This window comes from Urocitellus parryii, chromosome 2 (assembly GCF_045843805.1).
Source record: "Urocitellus parryii isolate mUroPar1 chromosome 2, mUroPar1.hap1, whole genome shotgun sequence".
In the NCBI taxonomy this organism is placed as follows: domain Eukaryota; kingdom Metazoa; phylum Chordata; class Mammalia; order Rodentia; family Sciuridae; genus Urocitellus; species Urocitellus parryii.
In genome coordinates, this window is record NC_135532.1 from 44,994,752 (window position 1) to 45,015,965 (window position 21,214).

At 34.3% G+C, this 21,214-nt stretch overlaps 1 protein-coding gene across 1 annotated transcript in view; it reads left to right on the top strand.

Moving 5' to 3' along the window:
• Dnajc15 (DnaJ heat shock protein family (Hsp40) member C15) overlaps positions 1 to 21,214 on the top strand; it is a 62,137-nt gene that overhangs the window by 25,970 nt on the left and 14,953 nt on the right. The window contains exons 2-4 of the mRNA XM_077795204.1: positions 1,533 to 1,584; positions 4,511 to 4,584; positions 14,799 to 14,875. Coding sequence (XP_077651330.1) covers positions 1,533 to 1,584; positions 4,511 to 4,584; positions 14,799 to 14,875 — 203 coding nt within the window. The remainder of the gene's footprint in view (positions 1 to 1,532; positions 1,585 to 4,510; positions 4,585 to 14,798; positions 14,876 to 21,214) is intronic.

Consider the following 21,214-nt stretch of genomic DNA (forward strand, 5'->3'; position numbering starts at 1 on the left):
TCATTGTTTTTCCTTCTCTGTCCAGAAGGCTGCTCCAGGTAAAATGTGTGTGTTCCATTCAGCAAAGACATTTTCTCCCTCCCTCTCCTAGGACTTCCTAACAGTTGTACACATAGCTTTGCTTAGGTACTACAGACCAACACTTAGTTACCATAGGCATCAGACTGCCAAGGGAGGCTTGAAATACATGTCCAACTAAAAATAGAAATTCTTGGTTTTATGAATGGATATTGAGGTCAACAATTTATTTCTGCCACATGTTGTGACTGAAGGTTTTTAAATCAGAATTAGCTTATGATATTTTAGATTGTAACATTCTGAACCTGGTTCTTATTGTTTAAAAATTTTACCGGTCCAGAAAAGTAGAAAACTATTTTTTAAAATTATTAATGTATTTTTACATGGTGCTGAGGATTGAACACAGGGCCTCACATGTGCTAGGCGAGCACTCTACCGCTGAGCCACAACCCCAACCCCCCTAACTAATTTTTAAATTAAATTAAGATTTTTACTAATTTTTGAAGTTCAACTTCTTTCCCAAAGATGCACTAAAGGTTTTATTAAAACTCTAAAAACAGCAAATGCATTTGAGCATTGCAAATATAAAATATTGAGTAGGAAATATGCACTTTTTGTCCTTACAGAAGGTATATATATATATATATATATATATATATATATATATATGTATATGTATATATGTATATATGTATTAAACCCACTATTACGAATAGTCTGTTGGTAATGTAAAAGCTCTTGGTTAGAATGAATTCAAATATATGAAAATTAAAGTATAGAATTATTTTAGTTCACCAAAATTTAGATGATAAAGCAAGCAGCAGATATAATTCCTTAGACACTGTAGATTTTAAGTTCTGTTCTTCACAGTAGAGTGTGAAGAAAATCTAGTATTTAATGTAATTATCCTCATTATTTAAGATGATTGATTTTCTTTTAAAACTTAGTATGGTGACAGAAAGTCTAATTGACCATTTTCAGAATTCATTATTTAGCCTTAAATGTGAAATTGGAATGTAAAAAAAAGAAGAAAAAGAAGAAGCAGGAAGGGAGAGCAGAGTGGAAAATTAAAGTAGGTAACACTGGAGTGTGAAAAATTCACAGCTCCTTAACAAACTGGAGGCGAGAGGGAAGGGACAACCTGATCAACTGCCTATCTGCCAGAAGGCACTCAATCCCAGAAGACTTTTGTGCCACAAGAATATAAAAGGAGAGGGAAACAACTAAAGGCATATTTCTTTAAACAACAGTAAAACCTAAGTGACTTTTGGGAAGATTGTGTACCCCCTAGTACTCAACCAATGAGGAACCAGAGGAGGGATCTTGCCCTGGAGGGAATAGTGCTAATTATAACTGCTCTGGGTGTGCTTGAGCACCAGACACCTGATCTTGCAAGACTGTCACGAAAGCCTCACTTTCTCTGTACCTTCTCAGTTCATTCCTTGGCAATAGACAGGTGAGTGTGTTTCTCACAGTATGTAATTCTACAAGTTATCATATTTCTTCCTCCACAGGCAAGAAGTTTGATAGCTGTAGGACTGGGTGTTGCAGCTCTTGCATTTGCAGGTAAGATAAATGAAGAATATATGTCAATATTTGTTGTAGGAATAGGATTTTCAATTAGCTGCTACTTTGATTGATGAGTAGGACCTTTGTATTCTGACATTTTTGGTCTTCAAACATTATACATTCTCATTCTTTTCACCATCTATAGTTGCTAAACATTAGTCAGTAAAACAAAATCTAGGTAAACTGTAGTGAAGAAAATTGATGATGTATGTGCTACGAATGCTAGTCCTAGTAATAGCTGGTGTTCTTGGCTTTTTTTTTTCTTTAAATTGAGCTATAGTGTATAATAACAAGAAATCTTTGATATGATGCTATCACTGTATGGAGTCCGAGATTTCTCCAGATGCAGAGGAGACCTCAAACCTTCCACATTTTTTACTCCATTGCAGAAAAGAATTTAAGGAAGAGTCAGCTTGTAGAACAAGAAGGGAGAGCTTTATTGGAAAGCAAAAACAAAGAGGGAGTGTAGTCAAATTTTAGAGTGAGATAGTGAGTCAAATCTTGCTCTAGGGTTCTAATATTTATAGAGTAGCTAGGGGGCTAGACTAAGGTAGAGTCAGGACAGAATTACATTTTTGTGCTCTAAAGTGCCCTTGCATGTTTTAAGCCTGCTTCTTGGTTCTTTCCAGTGCCCTTTTTAGGTATCTTGCAGTTTTGTTGCTTTTTCATCAGCCAAGCTTCCAAGCTGCAGGCAAGGATGCACATTCCCTTACTTGCTAGTTGTTTGTTTTATATTCCAGTGGCTCATAGGCATTTCCTTTATGCCTCAGTGTTCTTGTTCTCTGTGCCCTGAATTCCTGTCTCAGTGCAATCTAAGGATCTCAGTGATAGGGAATTCCTTTATATTCCCATGCTCACTTTTTCTTGCAGATGGGTCTATACTCTTAAGCTGTCAGTTACTTCTGATGAACACAGTTATTCACTGATTTATTACTTCATCTTTTAGCATATTGGTATAATTTCTTTAATAAAACCCAGGAGAATTTCTTTCACTGTCAAAATTATCTTTTTAGAAAAAAGTTATGAATATTAAAAGTAAAATTGCTAATTTAATCACTAACTTAGAGTTTTAAATTGCATAGCTATTCCCTAATTAAATGTTAATCTAAGAGTATTTCCATGTTGATATTTACTGTTTTGTTTCTAATTGTATGGATTTGATCTTGTTAATTGGATGTTTTTAGGTAAAACTATTCCACTATGTTTAAATGGAGTTAAATTCCAATAGAAAAATGACAAATAAGATTCATACAATTCTCAGCTAACAAATAGAACTTTAAAAACTAGACATTCATTGGGGCCAGGGATGTAATTCAGTGGTAGAGCTCTTGCCCAAGAAGTGTGACGACACTATGAGTTCAATTCCCACTACTACAGTGGAGGAAAAAAAAAGTTCAGTAGTTCAGATCCTCTTGATCTTTTTTGGCAGCACAGCCTTGATCAATTGTATACTAAAATGAACTAATAACTAAAGTGAACTAATTCTGGGGTTTTTCTAGAGGAGAATCATATCTTAAAAGGAATTCTGACAAACTTGTCCATAAGCATAAAACTATTTTAGAAGTATTTTAGTAGAATAGGCATAGTCATTATGAATTAAAATGTAAGATTTTCATTTTAAATTAGAAAAAGATGCACTTTGGGGCTGGGGATACAGCTCACTCGGTAGAATGCTTGCCTCACATGCACAAGGCCCTGGGTTCAATTAAAAAAAAAAAAAAAAAGATGCACTTTTTCCAAGTCTTCTTTAAAAATATTGACGAGGATTGATGTGCAGATTGTACTATTGCCAAATTCATGTTACTAATTAGAACAACAGATCTCTTCCAGAGCCAAATAAACTAAACAGTACAATTTAGGAGAATATACACTTCAATTTGATGGGGGGATAGCTCATCTAGTTTATGGTTAAAGGAAAACTTCAGATTCCACTTCTTAAAGCTTTTATCTGCTTTTTCACTGAGAAAGGAATTCAGTCACTGTGCCTGATTGTGGTTTTGAAGAATTTTGGGGTAATTTAAAAACTACAGTTTATACTATTGTGTAATCAAATGATAAGTTCTTCTGAAAGATCTAGGTAGTTGAGGTTTTCCAGTGGAACTCTTGATTTGCAAATAAGCTTATAGTTAGAATTAGAATTTAACTTCACAGTGTCATATACTGTTTTCTGGCAAGACTTTTAAAGAAAGACACCCTAGTAGAAGCCACATGTTCTCAATAGGACACAAAAGGTAAATTAGTTAGATGATATTTTATACTTGTTTGATATCCTCAGAACAGTTTAGGACCTGTTTTATTATAGATTCTTGGTTTTCAAAACTGGGGAAGTTTGAATATTTGTATGTTGACAAAAGGCAAACCTGAAATAAGTTTTTAGAGAGAGTAGCCATCTTCAGTAATAAACCAATAATTGACATCCTTGTTAAATGTTTCATGAATAATTGCTTTTTTTAGTTTAGAGATAACTTCATTAAAAAATCACTATGTCATGTATATCATAAGTTGTATTGGTTTTCTATATATTTCAAAGTGATTATCATTGTAAAAAGCAATACTGTTAATCGTTTTAGTATCATAAGTATGTTTTATACATAAAGAGACTTCTGTAGAAAGAGTACGAGGATGTTATTTTTCCAGTTTTATAATATGATATTATGTAAACATTGAAAACTTCTATAGTCATAAATTACAACTTGATAAATTTATTGGCTGTGATAATGATATCAAAATGAAATTCTGTCCTCAGTAAATTAGAAATTTGAGAAAACATGGGTTTGGTTTTTTTGTTTGTTGTTTTTATAAATTTTGAAATATTTATTGAAAATAGTAAACTATCAATAAACAACATGCTAGTTACCTTGAAGGTATTGATTGACACTGATTATAGAAAATTATATTTGCGTTTCTTCCTTTTACCATTTAGGTCGCTATGCATTTCAGATATGGAAACCTCTAGAACAAGCAATCACAGACACTGCAAGGAAGGTTTCATCTTCTGTAAGTTAAATGTGACTTCACAACTAATTTTTATTCTCCAGCCAGTAGTATTACCTTAATTTTTGGGTAACTTATTTTCCCTTTCTAACTACTGTTCATTTATTCAATAAACATTTAGTGAGTGTCCACTGTACACCAGTCCCTGTAACAGGAGCAAGGGAGAGGGATGAAACAAAACACAGTCCTGCCTCGGTGTAGCTTACTCAGGAGTTTATTTCATCTTGAAATTTGGAACTCCTCTCCTTATACCACTGTACCTGACCCATCTCAAATACAAAATTACAAGATTCTAGCCTGAAGTCCTGTAGGGCTTATCCATTCATCTACCAGCATCAGAGACTCTGATGAGCTGAATATAGGAGGAATGGATGATAATAGTTATCTAAAAAGCCACACTATGAACTGAGGTTTGTGACCAATGAAGACAATTCAAATAAGACTCATTGAAGCCCTGAAAAATAAACATTGAGTTCTGAGAAATTTATGCAGAACTAGAATAGATCAGTTTGGCTTGCAGCAATTTGAGAATGAATGACTTGTTTTAGCAAAGACATCACAGGCTTTGGGGACTTAGTTAGCCAAGAACAATGAGCCTTTCCAAAGGATGACATACTGACAAATAATTAAACCCAGGTTCAACTTTTAAGAGATTTTGGAATCCTATAAATGTATGTCTGTGATTAAAGTGAGTGTATGTCTATTTTTTGTTCCTATTTATATTTTGTTTGGTAGCATACTTAATAAATGCTAGGGTATTCAGCATTTATTAAGTAAATATTCATTGAGCACCTACCACATGCCAGACATTGTAGGCCATGGGATACAATCATGGACCAGACAAAGACATTTTCCTCTAAGCACTTATGTTTTATATTTTATTAGAGATAAATCATAAACAAATGAAGTAGAATACATAATATCTAGAAGTGTTAAGTGTTTATAATTAGTTAAAAAATTTCCCCAGAGTACTGGGGATTGAATCCAAGAGCATTCTACCACGGAACTACATTCCCAGCATCTTTAAATTTTTTATTTTGAATTGTGGTCTCACTAAGTTATCAAGCTGGCCTTCAACTTGTAATCCTTCTGCCTCAGTTTCCAGAGTAGCTGGGATTATAGGTGTGTGCCACTGTACCCAGCTGTTAAGTGCATTTTTCCCCCTCCTATACTAGGAATTGAACCTTGGGCCTCATACAAGATAGGCAAGCAGTCTACCGCTGAGCTACATCCCCAGCCCTGTTAAGTGTTTTTAAGGAAAACTAAATTAGGGTAAGAAGATAAAGAATAACAACAGAAGAATCTTTCATTAGATGGGCCAGGCAAGCCTGAGAAGACATGGAAGCAGGCTATGCAAGCATCTGAAGAAAGAGCTTTCTGGTTAGTGGGAACATTACAGAAGTCCTGAGATGGAAATGAGCTTAGCAACAAGGCTTTTTGGTTAGTTTTTCATCACTGTAACAAATACCTGAGAAAACAACTTAGAGAAGGGAAGATTTATTTTGGCTCATGGTTTCAGAGGTTTCAGTCCCTGATTGGCTGGCTCCATGGCAGAATCATCATGGTGAATAGTTTGGCAGGGGAATCTGCTCAGTTCATGGCAGCCAGAAAGCACACAAAGAAAGGAAGGTGGCTCGGGATAAGATATGGTCTCAATGGCATGTACCCAGTGAACTGTGTCATGTATGTCATAGGTTGTATTGGTTTTCTATATATTTCAAAGTGATTATCATTGTAAAAAGCAATACTGTTAATCGTTTTAATATCATAAGTATGTTTTATACATAAAGGGACTTCTGTAGAAAGAGTATTAGGATGTTATTTTTCCAATTTTATAATATTATGTAAACATTGAAAACTTCTATAGTTTGGAGGCAAACATGCCATATCTGCCTGTAGTTTCCACTACCTCCCTATAGTCATTCAGCTATCAATGGATTAATCCACTGATGACATCAGAGACCTCATGATCCAATCACTTCCCAAAAGTCCCTCCATTGAAATTACTGCATCAGGAACCAAGCCTTCAATTAATATCCAAATCATAATAATGGGTAACTTCATGGAATCTATGAAAGGAAGAATAGTAGATTGGGCCCAAATCCTTATGGCCTAATGGACTATGAAACCCTCAAATTTTACTCTTATGAACAGAAAGTCTGTGAGATTTTGAGCACAGCGTGATTTGCATTTTGATTATCACTATGCCTGTGACATAGAGTTTAGTCTATAGTGACCCAGAGTTAGAAGTCATGAAACGTGTTAGATGTTGATGATTCAAGAGAGAGTAATGGTAATAGAAATAGTGACATAGTTCTCTAAATGGACTTTAGTTATATCTTCCCATGTTTACCAATAATAAATGGAGAGAATTTCAGGAATTATTTAATTGTAAAGGAAGAGAGAACAAGAAAATGAAAAAAATTCTTACTGCTCAATAGAAAGCTCATAGGTAAGATAGGGGAGATTGAAGTGTATACCTGCCCTGCAACTTGCATTTTTTTAAGGAGAAAAAAAATGGTGTGCAAGTCCCTTTCCTTCTGTTATTAGGGATTCTAGGTAAGAAATGTAGCTTTTAACAAATCTGGCTTCTCCTCCTTTTTCACAAAGTTCCACTCTTACAGTTTATAGTAAAACATCATAGAATATCTTAATCATCATCATCATAATAATTATACCTCAGTGAAGATACAAGTTTCTTAAAAGCAATTATTTAAAAATTAATCACTCCAGGGAAACTGAAAAAATGAGATGCTTTCTCTTCACACTAATGAATCCCAAATGTCAAAATTCCTAAATACAGCATTTACAGTATTTTGATTTTGTAAATATTAATTATTTTTATCCAAATGAGGTTACTTAAAAAAAAATAACTATAATTGTATGTCAGTCTGTCATTCAAGGGGGAATGTCCCAAAACTCAAGTTCCAGTGGATTCTCTTTTCATTATTGTTGTAACACTTTGTTTATTTCCTCTAAGCTTTAACATCTTGTTTTTAAATCTCATCTTCCTCTTTTTTTTTTTTTCCATTTTGCTGGAATATTGCCTGGAGTAATTTGTGTATATGGTATGCATGGATGGTAAATGTTGTAAGTTCTTCTCTGTTAAACAGTTGCTTTTATTCTCATTGTTAGTTATCACTACTAGTTCCTTGAAATTTAGTGGAGCCAACATGAGAGAACTACAGAACTCTCTGCTGAGACTTAACCTAAGTGCCTACACTTCTACATTCCTGCATACTCACAGTCAGATTTTCTGCTCTTCTTCTTTTTCTTCTTCTTTTATTTATTGTAGATAGCCTGTTGTTTTGGTTTTCTTTTGTTGTTTGTTTTGGGATTTTAGGTTTTTTTTAGTGTTCATTTTTTGGCTCTCAAAGTTTTTAGGATTTTCTCTATATTATTGGTGTTCTGAAAATTCTTAGGAACTCAGTGAACTTATTTGAAAATTGCCTTTTGTTGTAATGTTTTCTTATATTCAAAAAATTATTTTCTTCCTATGAGGTCCTTGCTTAGCATCTGATGGCCATCTTAAGTGACAGCTGCCATTTTAAGGAAAAAGTTTCACTTTCCCACCCAAGGGCAGTTCATAGAAAGGCTCACCACTCCCTCATACCAACCCAACCCTTAACCATGCATTAGGACCTGCCCAGTTCGGATTCCTAAGCCTGCCTTATAAAAATCCGAGTACCCAAACCTGTTTTGCCTCTCTCCTATAGATAGATGGCCTTTATTTGTCATCTCTGACAAATAAACTCTGTGTGTCTATCTGCTTGGTGTCTCACTTCTTGGACCGACTCTTCTTCCTCACTTTCCCTTCACTTCCTCCATTTTCTTCTCTACTTCTAGAACTCCTATTATAAAGATGTTGGACCTTTGAGTCTATCCTTTATGATTCTTAACATTTTAGCCCTTATTTATTTATTTATTTATTTTGCCTTGTCTTTTTTTGCTGTACATTCTGTAGTTATTTCCACAGCTTATTTTCCAAATCACTATGTTGGTTTTCAGTAATGATCATTCTGTTATTCAGTCCATCTCAATTATATACATTGGTGATTTTTTTTTATAATTTCCAAGAATTCTTTCTTGTATTCTTTTTATAGCAATCCACTTTTTTAAAATGAATGTGATATCATTTTGAATAACTTTAAAGATTCTAATTAGTATTTTATTATTTTTTTAAGTACTAAGAATTGTAATTAACAACTAAGAATTGTAATAACCCAGAAGCACTATTATTTTTTGAGACTAAGTCCTCTCATTAAACTGCCACCTTGAACTTGGAAATCTCCTATCTCAGCCTCCCTAGTAGGTGGGATTATAGATGTGTCCCACCACACAAGCTTCTCTCTTTTTTATTCTTCTAGAGACAATTGTTACCAGTTCATCTTAATTCTTTTAGTTGTTTTTTTCCCTCCATGATACTGAGTGTTTTCAAAATGTCTGATGATCCTTGGTGTTGTTTTATATTTGTGAGGACTAAGTTGATTAATAAAAGTAATGTTCCTGGCTTTCTCCAGCAGTTTGGTAGACTTACTTCAGTGGCTTAATACCATTGTCAGTGGCCTATGAATAGGTTTGTCAGTAGGCACATCTTCCAAAGCAAGAAGACAGGGGCAGGCTTGAGATCTTCAGAGTCTACTTTAATTTTTCTCCTTGTCGTAGATAACCCGCTCCCTCATTTTCTGGGTTCCAAAATGGGATCCACTGACTCTCTTCTTTCATTCTTTACTTACATTTTAGGATTTACCAGCTGGAGTCAGATACATGAGTTCCTTCCTGGTGTTTTTCTTGAAACACCCCCGCCACCCTGTGTTTGGGACTACTATGATTTTTCTTTGTATGTGATCTTACCTGTTTTTCAGGCTTCCAGGATTTCTTTATAAACTTTCTGGTTTGCTTCTTGTCCCATTTCTTCCCATTTCTTGTTTTCTAGGCCTCATATTGCCTTTTTTTTTTGTATTGAAAATATTTCTTTTCCCATTTCAGAGGCACTTTGGAAAACAAAAAGAACTTTGTGATTCAGTCAGCTCTTTTGAACTAGTGCTCTTTTGTTTGCTTTTTAATGTATTAAGCTTAATGTATATTAAGCTAATGTCTATTTATCCCTAATCTTTTCTGAAGAGGAGGTACCTAAGATACTTTTCTTATTTAAGCCTTTCAATTTTCTATTTATAAATTTGTCTTTCAAAAATATTGTCTTTTGGTCAAGTGAAAGTTATGAGAAAAATAGATTAATTAAAATCACCCTTCTATGGTTCTATAAATCAAACAAATTATTATAAGTAATAAAACTATACAGCTTGTGAAAAATGTATTTCTTCTCATGAGATGATGATAAAGTTCTTACCCATTTGGAGGACTTTTGTGTTTCATGTTACTGAGTGGTAGCAAATGATGACTGGTTTAACTGGGTTATTTCATATCTTCTTGGGTAAACTATGGTACTGAAGCATTTAATTCTAATTTTAGGAAGAAATTATTTTGACTTCTGTAGTTTATACTTTGTGAATGGAATAATGCAAAATAATAATTTGGAAGAACCAGGATATGTTTCTAATAGACAATATTATAAAACTAGTAGTCTCACTGTTTCTGTTCTTGGAAATCATATTAGACAAATATAACTATTTACTTCACTTATTTGATGATATAGTTATTTCTTGTAGTAATCTAATTTTTATAGATCTAAACATTTCCTTTAGCCCACCACAGCATTGTCAGAACTGGTTCTACAGTGCCTTAAGATCCTTATAATCTGAATAATGCAATCTAAATATTGATATATTATTATAAAGCTTAAGAGAACCTTTTAGTTATACTTTATTATTAGGAGGAAAGATACAGAGTAATAATTTTGTGCCTGCTCATAACACAGATACTAACTTAAACATAATAGATTAAAATTATGATAATTCTATTTAAAATAGTGTGATAAAAAATCTGAATTTCATGGCTTTTGAAGGCATGATTTTTCAGTGAAGAAATGTGCAAGTATGTTAGGTGTCAGCATTTTGTTTTTATTTTGTTTTCTCTTTGTATACTTTTCTGTATACAGCACCCACATCGTTAAGCTTCTATCTTCAAAATGAAGTTTCTTTTAGAAGGTCTATGAGAATTATCTATGTAACAATTGACTTACTCCTATTAGTCAATTCTTCAGGATACGCACAACTTCCTGACAACTTCCTGGATTTTAAAGAGCCTTTTCTGAGACTACATTTCCACTTGGGCAAAGCTAAAAATTAAAAGAAAACATTGCACAAATACCAATACTTGCTTTTAAGGTTAATGAGTTTTATGACAGTAGTGGGAATTACTGGAAATATCATCAATTTTTCTTCTTTATTATGCTGATTCAAAATTTTCAAGCTCCCTAAGGTAAAGACTCACAGAAATGTTCTTTTTTCCTGAATAATTACCCTATGCATTAATCTCAAATAGGATTTAAAAACAAAAATAGAACAAATATGCTTCTGTAGAAATGACTGCTGTGGATCAAGTTGGTGATACTGCTATTTTGCTGCAACCAAATTGGATAATAAGCTTTTATTTAGGGAATGATTTAGTCAGCTTTTTCTCTGACGTAACTAAAGGACCTGATGAGAACAATTTTAGAAGAGGAAAAGTTTATTTGGGGGCTCATGGTTTCAGAGGGCTCAGTCCATACATAGATCACTGATTCCATTCTTTGGGGCTCATGATGAGGCAGGACATCATGGCAGAAGAGTGTGACAGCATGGAGCAGTTCAGGGGATGATCAGAGAGCAGAGAGAGAGATTCCACTCTCCAGTTACAAAATCTATACCCTAAAGGCACACCACCAATGACCCACCTTCTTCATTCACACCTTACCTGCCTTCAGTTATCACTCAGTTAATCTCATCAGAGGATTAATTCACTGATTGGGGTTAAGGTTTTCATAACCCAATCATTTCTCCTCTAACCCTTTTTGCATTGTCTCATACATGAGCTTTAAAAAGGGAGACATCTCACATCCAAACCATAACAGGGAGTAAGGTTTGCATGCAGTTAAGATTTGGATTTACTGAGAGATATTAAAACCAGGTGTTCTTCCTCTGTTCAATCCCTTGTTGCTTTCCACCTCTAGCTTTAGCTCTACTCTGTATCTATCTATGTATTCTCTCTGCATGTTTAGAAAGATATAGAACTTATCTAGGGTAGTATAGGTACTAACCAATTCATTTTTTTCCTCCCTCAAAACTGTGTCAGAAGTGAAGGAATATTTGTTTTCATTCTATATTGTAAATTACTTAAAATTTGGAATAGTAAGCACGTTATATTCCTCATGCTACTGGTAGACTGATAGGTATCTCACTTGAAAATACCTGATGTGTTATTAGTTGCCAAAGTGCTTGTTGAATGAATTAATTACCAGGAATTACTACTTAGTAGAAATTTATAAAAAGCTGTTAAAGAGAAGAGTTTATATAAATGTCTAGATCAGACTCTGGGACTCAATTTTTTAAGCTCTAATCATTTTCTTGGTTATTCTTATTTATTCCGCTTTTGAAAGTTATATAAATAGCATGTATTCATTGTTAAAAATGCAGAATGTTAAAAAGAAGTAAATTATTCATAATCCCACTACCCCAAAATGATATTTTTTGTGTAAACATTTTGTTATATATACTTTCAGATTTTATTTTATTCAAACATATGCAATCAGGCCTCTATATCCAAGGGTTCACATTTGTGAATTCCACCAACTGTAGATTGAAAATATTTGGGAAAAATTGCATCTGTGCTGAATGTGTATAGACTTTTCTCTTGTCATTATCCCCTAGATAATACAGTATTACAATTGTTTACATAGCATTTGCATTGTACTAGGTATTATTTACATCATACTAAATAATCTAGAGATGACTTGAAGTATGCAGGGGTATATGTGTAGATTATATGTAAATACTATGCCATTTTCTTTAAGGAACTTGAGCATCTAAGCATTTTGGTATCATTGGGGGTGGGGGTCCTAAAGCTAATCCCCCATGGATATAATACTTAATTGTGTTTCCTTACAAAAATATAGCCTTGTGTTTTAGAAACATGTATGTGTTCAATCATATGTGCCTAATTGTACTTCTAACAACTGATTTCATACATCCTGTATCTGTTTAGAGCTCCTAAAAATATTTTTATTTGCTGCCTTCATTCCTCTCCTCCCTTTTGTCTTTAACTCACTCCCACCCTCTGCAGCTCTTCTCAGTCTTTGACCTCCTCTTTCCTAAATCCAGAGGTTAGTTCTCAGCTTACATTTTACTTTACCCAAGTATTTGAAACCATTTTTCACTTCCTTATATGGGCTTTTTGTTTTCCTCCTACCTTACTGCTCCATCTTCTCAGATACTTTTACTAATTCCTCTCCAGTTTCATGTCACTAAATGAGCACGTTGTCTTTAAGGGCTCAGTTTAGACTTCTTATCCGTAGGTGATCTGATTCAATCTTAGAGCTTTAAATACTGTCTATATACTGATGACTGGAATGTTATCTCTGGGTTGAGTTTCTCTACTTAGATATTTAATACATGTTTCAAAGTTAATATGTTTGAAACCATCCTCCTCATATATGTTAGACACAAGAAACGACTATTCCTTCTCTAACTCTTTTTGTTGTTGGGGGGGGGGGTAACTAGGGATTGAACCTAGTGGCACTTGACCGCTGAGCCACAGCCCCAGACTTTTTTTTTTTTTTTTAACTTAGAGACAGGGTCTCACTGAGTTGCTTAGAGTCTCACTAAATTGCTGAGACTGTCTTTGAACTCGAAATCCTCCTGCTTTAGCCTCCAAGATGCTGAATTACAGGCATGTGCCATTGTTCCTGGCTCTCTAACTCATTAAATGGAAATTTGGCAGTTTTAAACCAGAAACCTTGAAGTCATTTTATACAATTTGGTTAAAATCATTTTATACAGTTTGGATTCTCTGAAAAGCAGACTGAGACAAAGATTAGTAACTGTAAGTTTAGTGCTCTTAGGATCAGCAACTACAGAAAGAAAGAAAAAGAAGGATGGAGGCACAATTTAGGCTGCAGTTTTGTCCTAACAGATCCCATAGAACCTTCAAAGCTAGGATGGCTCATTATGGTTATCCCAAGTTGTTAAGGGTCTATGAGACTAAATGATATTACGTGGTAAATGAATATAGGCAAGTCCAAAGACTGTAACTTGGAGAACTACAATGCTTCTACCCTCTTGTCAACCACTCATTAGATACAGCCTACACCAGGAAGAGGGCATGAGATTAACTTTTTTCAAATAAAGCCACTCCTCAAGGGTCTGAGAGCTGAAACCTCTCTGCCAACTGCAGCCCCAGCATCTAAGGACTTAAATTTTTCACTCCTGAATGGGGTTCTGGACAATGTACAGTGTTGTCCTCTACATCATTGATAATTCTTCTCTTTTTGTCATTTCCTATATTCAGTCTATCAGGTAAATTTTAGTTCTGCTTTTAGAATATATTCAAAATCTGTCTGCTTTTCACCACCTTTTCTGTTATACTATTTTGTTGGTCCATACCATTATCAGCTCTTGCCTGTTTTATTGTTATGTTCTGTTAACTGATCTGCTTCAACCATTGCTCCTTACTATTGGCCACACAGTAATTAGAGTGATATTTCAAAACAAAGTCACACTCTATTACTCCAGTGTTCTGAACAGTTTTTCCTTCTGCTTAAAATGAAATCCTATCTTCTCACTGCTTCACAATTGGCCCCCATTGCTTTTCTGTTCCTCCTCTCCTCCTAGTTCGCACCTCTTCAGCCATATTGACCATTCAGTCCAGTTTCCCAGCCTCTCTTGGTGTGCTTGTCTGCTATTTTGATGCACTCTCTTTCTCAGCCGGAAAAAGTGTCTGCCATGTCAACATAAATGACTTGCTCAAGGTTATTCAATGAGAAAGTATACCTCAGAGCTCTAAGTTGAGGCATTTTGCTTCTGCAGATTTCTTGTTCCTTCAGTTATATTTGAGTGCAAAAATATTAATGTGTTTTAAAGTGAAGAAATTTTGTTAACATTTTTAGTGTTCCATTTGGCTAGAGTTTCTTGAAAAGGATGATTGTTTAGTGCTTTTCCCCCACAATTTCAAGTCAACTTCTAGAAAAATGCATTGCTGTGACTTTGTTATGTGATGGGATTGAGGTTATGTTACCTCATGCATGGAACTAATTATTTCTTGCTCCTTTCTTTCCTGTACAGAGCCTTTCGTCCTACTATAAAGGAGGATTTGAACAGAAAATGAGCAGGCGAGAAGCTAGTCTCATTTTAGGTGTAAGGTAGGTATGCTGCATATGTATTTTTATTTTATGACTAAGATTGTCTTTAAAAAGGGAAAAATGTTACAATAAGGTTATACTTATATTTATAATTACAAGTAGAAGACAGAGGAGAAGACCAAATATTTACAGTTTAAAACTTTAGTTCTAGGAGAACCTACTGGCTCAGGCTTATAATCCCAGCAACTCTGGAGGCAGAAGCAAGACCACAGGTTCTAGGCCAACTTAACAAGACTCTGTCTCAAAATAAAAATGAGTAAATAGGAAGGGTTGGGGATGTAACTTAGTGGTGAGCACCCCTGGGTTTGTTGGTAGCAATTAGACATGAGCAATGGAATGTTAATCAGTAATCCAAGAGCGGTCAATGTGATTGTTTCTACATCTATAAGATGAATGACTATAACCAACTTTAAGGTTTTCTTTCCTTTAGCTAGGTTTCATATATGTACAAAAAGACCCTGTATCGGGGGTAAACATGTGTAGGAACAATAACTGCAAATACTATATGCATCACAAGGGAAAGATTGATGCCTTTGTTGGAAAAGACCATGGCAGCCACTGGCTGGTCAACAATTCCAAACTAATTTCAACTGGCCTGAGTGACTGAAAGTTAGCTTTGCCTTATTATAATGTCATTTACATTTTATTGTAATTGTGCTTTTGATCCTTCCTACCCTGTGAGTTTCCATGCAGGTACTTATGGGTAATGGGCACATGCATGGAGATACAGTTTTATTGTCTATACAAGTGTTAATCATAGGGAATAGGAGGAATAAATTACACGATCCTGTTTAAATAATGATAAATTTTAGAGGACAAAGGTGCTAATGGTCTATCTCCTTAGTGACAACCTACTTGCCTTCTATCTCTTGAGAGTATACTATCTTTCAATAAACTTTGACTGTTTCTGCTATAATCTATCTATCTTGCTTGAATTCATCTCTTTTTGGGACACAAGAACCAAAGAGCAGGACACTATGAACCATCAATTATTAGGTTCATTCATGCAAAATGAATGAATGAATGAAAGAACGAATGAACTTCAGTTCTCAGAGTATGCCCCTCTTGCCGCTTAAAAAAAATCATCTAAGATTGTGGTGTTCTTTGTTGTTTTTTTTTAACAAGGAACTATTATATTTGAATTATAAAGTTTCAAATCAGTTCATCAAAATATCCCTCATTGTAACACTGAATTCTCTCTGGATTAAGTTTTATAATTTTGTCATATACATAATTATACTGCAGGTTCTTTTTCACAATTCTTTTAAAATTATTTTTTTAGTTGTAGGTGGACACAATATCTTTATTTATTTGTTTTTGTGTGGTGCTGAGGATCGAACCCAGTGCCTCACACATTCGAGGCAAGCTCTCTACCACAGCTCAACCCTCAAAATTCTTTTTGTACTTCTGCAGTTTGACATCTTGCATATTTTGTTGCACTTGTTTCACCTTAGTGTCCATTTAATGTCTAATTTTAGTATAGGAGAAAGTTATTGATTTGTGTGATTGCTGTATGATTATGATTTAATGTTAAAAATATTTTCCCTCACATAAATTTACAAGCAACTGTATTCATTTGTCTTCCTTGTATTCCATTAGAGCCCACTCTAAAGTTGATTGTATAATCTACAAAAAAATCTTGTAATTTAATCAATATGATTAAATAGAACAGATGATTAAAGTCATATTGACAAAAAACATTTAATCTTTTGTAAATTAGTACAGTTTTCAAACCAAAACATGTTATATTTTATGAACTGGCAAAAAACAAAAAGGGGGTGATGGTGTTCTCAGTTTAGCTTGTTGCTTTATTTAAATCTAAGAGATGAGAATTTTCTTGTCAGAGGATTAAAAATAACGAATAACACTGACCAGGGAAGGCAGATTAGAAAGTTAGATTATATCCCTGACTATTCCTTGCTTTATATTATTCAAAATGGCATTGTTATTTTTCTTAAACTTTTTGGACTCTCATAACATCCCATTCCTAGTCTTGAGATGCGATTGTAAAACACATTATAAATCCAAGCACAAAGTTTTTTAAGGGTAATAATTTAATGTTATCCAAGGAATCTCATGTTTATAGTAGTTGCTTGTATTATTGAATTTGCTTAAAATGTGTGATTATAAAGTTTTATTCTATTGAACTGAAAGCTATATAAAATTCACAAGGATAAATCAGTGATTCAGAGCACAGACTCTAGTATCAGGTGGATCTGGGTGTCAGTTTTACCACTTAAATTCATGACCTCGGTTTATTCATCTGTAAAATAGATTAGTTTCTACTGCATAGATTTTCTGTAAAGAGTAAATTATTAATATATATATAATTAGTTTTAGCTTTTCTGTACTTCATTTTCTTAATTTTTGAATTGGAATTAATATTTTATTCTGATTGATAAGAATAAGAATGATACAATGATATCTTGCAATTATCAGATAATGAGTAAATGTTGACCCCTCTCTTCTTATCTCTATCATGAATGCAGATGCTAAATATTTGTCTCTAACACATTAAATGAAAAGATGAGACTTATCTGCTTTCTTTTTTTCTTTTTTTATGATATAATTAATGCCACATTGTTTATTGCTTATTTTAAAATTCTTCCTTTTTTATTTTATTATTTTTTTAAATACACCACAACAGTGGAATGCATTACAATTCTTATTACACATATAGAGCACAAATTTTCTTATCTCTGTATATAAAGTATGTTCACGCCGACTTATGTGCTTTCCACTGACTCTGTCTTTCCTTCAAGGCAGTGTTGATTATGACAGGATACTTCAAGATGTGAATATGTTGGGGTTGGGGATGTGGCTCAAGCGGTAGCGCGCTCTCCTGGCATGCGTGCGGCCCGGGTTCGATCCTCAGCACCACATACCAACAAAGACATTGTGTCCACCGAGAACTAAAAAATAAATATTAAAAATTCTCTCTCTCTCTCTCTCTCTCTCTCTCTCTCTCTCTCTCCTCTCACTCTCTCTTTAAAAAAAAAAAAAGATGTGAATATGTTGATGTGGTTTTGTTTTTTTATGGTCATTGACTCTAAACTATATAGACTATGTAACAAATAGATAAAGGCAAAATGGAGCCAATCTGTCGGTGCACTATTAAAGAAAAGTATTCTGTGTGCTACTGAAAGATTTTGTACATTCTTACCCATTACATTTAATTGTGATTCTTTGTAAAATGTGTGTTTGAGTTCTCGCTTTATTTTTATTTGCAGAAGAATAGTTTTTTGTACTACAACTCTTATCTATAAAAAAAAAAAGCCTAAAATATTTTACTGGGCTTCCCAGAAAACTATTATTATACCTGGTATTATCTGAAATTATACACATCTGTAATTTTCAAACTTTCTAAAAACATTTGTAAGACTGTTTAAATGTTAAGTCAGGTGCACTCATGCCTATAATCCAAGTGACTTTGAAGTATTCGACAAGAAGATTGCAAGTTTGAGGCCAGCCTCGGCAACTTAGAGAGATCCTATCACAAAATAAAAAATAAAATTATTCAGCCATTCTGAATAATATCAAGCAAGTGGTAGATGGCCCCTGAGTTCAATCGCCAGTTCCACCACTGCCCCCCCCCAAAAAAAAGCCCTAAATGTTTAAAATCCCAATTTTTTTTTTTTTAAAAGATGGCACCAGAACTGCTTATTTGCCACAAGGTTGAAAAACACCAATCAGTTTGACACTGCCCCCCTCCCCACTATCAGCCAAATGTATTCAAGGGAGCATAGTTTGAAATCCCTGATCTAAGTAGCATGATATTGAAAATTACATTTTCAATTTCATGGTGAAATTATATACCAGAGGTATATCACAACTATATTTAATTTTTATACTGTTTCAAATCTAAGATTTTTCCATCTTTAATCATTACAACCACAAACACATGTATTAAAATGTAGTAAGGTCCCAGAGATTTAAGATAGCAATAACAAAGGGAATAGGCAAATGAGAATATTTTCCTCACCCTCAAAGCTCACCACTAAGAGTCTGATAATTATTATCTTAAAGACAGAATGTTTTGAATTGCCATACTTGTGCAGATGAATTTTCCTTTCCAGTATTTTTTACTTTAATGTAGTTTGGTGATTGACAGATCTCAATGTATATAAATACTTTATGGAGGTTTTTTTGTTTGTTTTGCAATAGTAGAGATGGAACCCAGGGCCTTATGACTTCTAGGAAGGTTCTGTACTGAACTACATCCCCATCCCTTTTCATTTTTTATTTTGTGAAAGGGTTTTGCTAAATTGCCAATGCCAGCCTTGAACTTGTGAATCTCCTGTCTCAACCTCCCACATAGTTTAGATTACAGGTGTACACCCAGCCTTTATGAAGTTTTATGTACAAAACCATGTGTACTGTTATTTTATAGGCAAAGTAATTGATTTTCAAGGATAATCTTGATGGATTTTCAGACTTTGTTTTATGTATCCAATTAAAACAATGCCCAGAGTGAGAAGTAATATTCTGTATAGCCTCAAAAAAAAATGTACAATAGAAATTTGGTTTGTACCAAATTTATGTCTTCATTATCTAGTGATTAGCTTTATAAGATAGATTTTTAAAACTCTCCTTGTTAACTTAATTTTTTTGTAATACAATAGGCTTTTATAATGTGAGCTTACTAATATAGAGCTTTTGTTCCTTCAAGAAATTTTCCTTTTTACATTTTATTTTGGGGGGAGGTTATAAAATACACTAAGCACCCATTGCATATATAATCCTAGATACTATTTTATAGACAAATCAGAGCTATTTCCCTTAAGTGATTTAGAATCTACCTAAGGAGACATGTCTAATATATGCAGATCTAGAGAACAGCTAATAAAAGAAGAAAGTGCTAGGGAGCACCAAAAAAAGGGAATGTAAATGTAAATTAGCCACAGGAAACTAAATTATAGTGGAATTTTTCAGAATGATGTGTTTTTTACTCCTTCTCTCCCTACCTTCTCCCCTTCCACCTCTCCCTCCTCCCACTTCCCCTCTCTCTGCACCCCCTCCACCCATTGAACCCAGGGGCACCTTACACTGAGTTATATCCCCAGCCCTTTTTATTTCTTATTTTGAGACAGGGTCTCATCAAATTGTTTAGGGCCTTGCTAAATTGCTGAGGCTAATCTCGAATTTTGCAATCCTCCTGCTTCAGCCTCTCAAGTCGTTGGGATTACAGGCATGTGGCACCATATCCCATTCCTGGAATATTTTTTATTTCTTAATAATTATCAGTTAAACAATATATAGTGTTCATTGTTGCAGGGCCTGACCTAGGACCCTCATGGAGGAATGCTTATCTTGCTCATTGTGCAGCAGGAAATCCTAACATAGAATACTATGTTTTGGGACAAAGTGCTGTCAGAACATGGCAAGCACCATGTCCTTGATCCTTTGACAAGAAGTTATTCTCCTGTTGGTACAAGGTCAGCCCACGTGGCAGTTTCTGAACTCTTGGTGTCTGGACTCCCTTAATATGATATGTTGTGTATCACCTCTGGCCTATCATGACTGTTATATGTAAATTGGCACATACCTACTATAAAAGCTATTTTTGCTGTGCGATAAGGCAGACACAGTTCTCTGAAACCATCTCCAGAAGGGTTTCTCCAGGCCCTCAAGCTCCCCACAGTCAGAGCTGGATTGGCAGGCTCCTTAGCAGTTCATAGCCATGGTACAATGTCTAATGGTTACTTTCTCAAAATTCTGTATTCTTTGTAATCAAACAGTATCTGATTGTCACCCTGGGACATACCAAGAAGCCCAAAGGTTAAGTTTGGAACTGTCCCGCAGAAGACTTCTGTAAACAGCCCAAAGGAATATTCTTAAGTCCTTATATGAAAAGGCTTACTCATTTTATGCATAGAAGAATATTTTATGTGAAATTTAGCCATGAATAGCACATTTAACATGCTTGGTCATCTGCTGTTTACTCTCGGGAAGTTAGAGGTAGTTAGAAACGCAAGGATTCACAACTGATAGCCCAGGGGAGGAGGCATTGTTCAAAATAGACTGAAGATCTTAAGCAGCATCTAGTTCCATTTAGAAGAAGAGCAACCCAACCTCTGTAGACTTTGAGATTTTTTGCTTTAAGTTGATACTAAATACTGAATCATTAAAGAAATGTTAAATTAGAATATTTATACTGCATTTTAAAAGTATGAAATGTATATTTTATAAGCATCCTTTATATCCATAATACAACTACTTCTTAACACTGTGCTAGGTTATTCTAATATTTTTACTTATATTAACTAATTTATCTTTAATCCTGGAAGGCAAGTTTTATTATGTGCGTTTTACATATGATAAAATTATAACTCATACTGA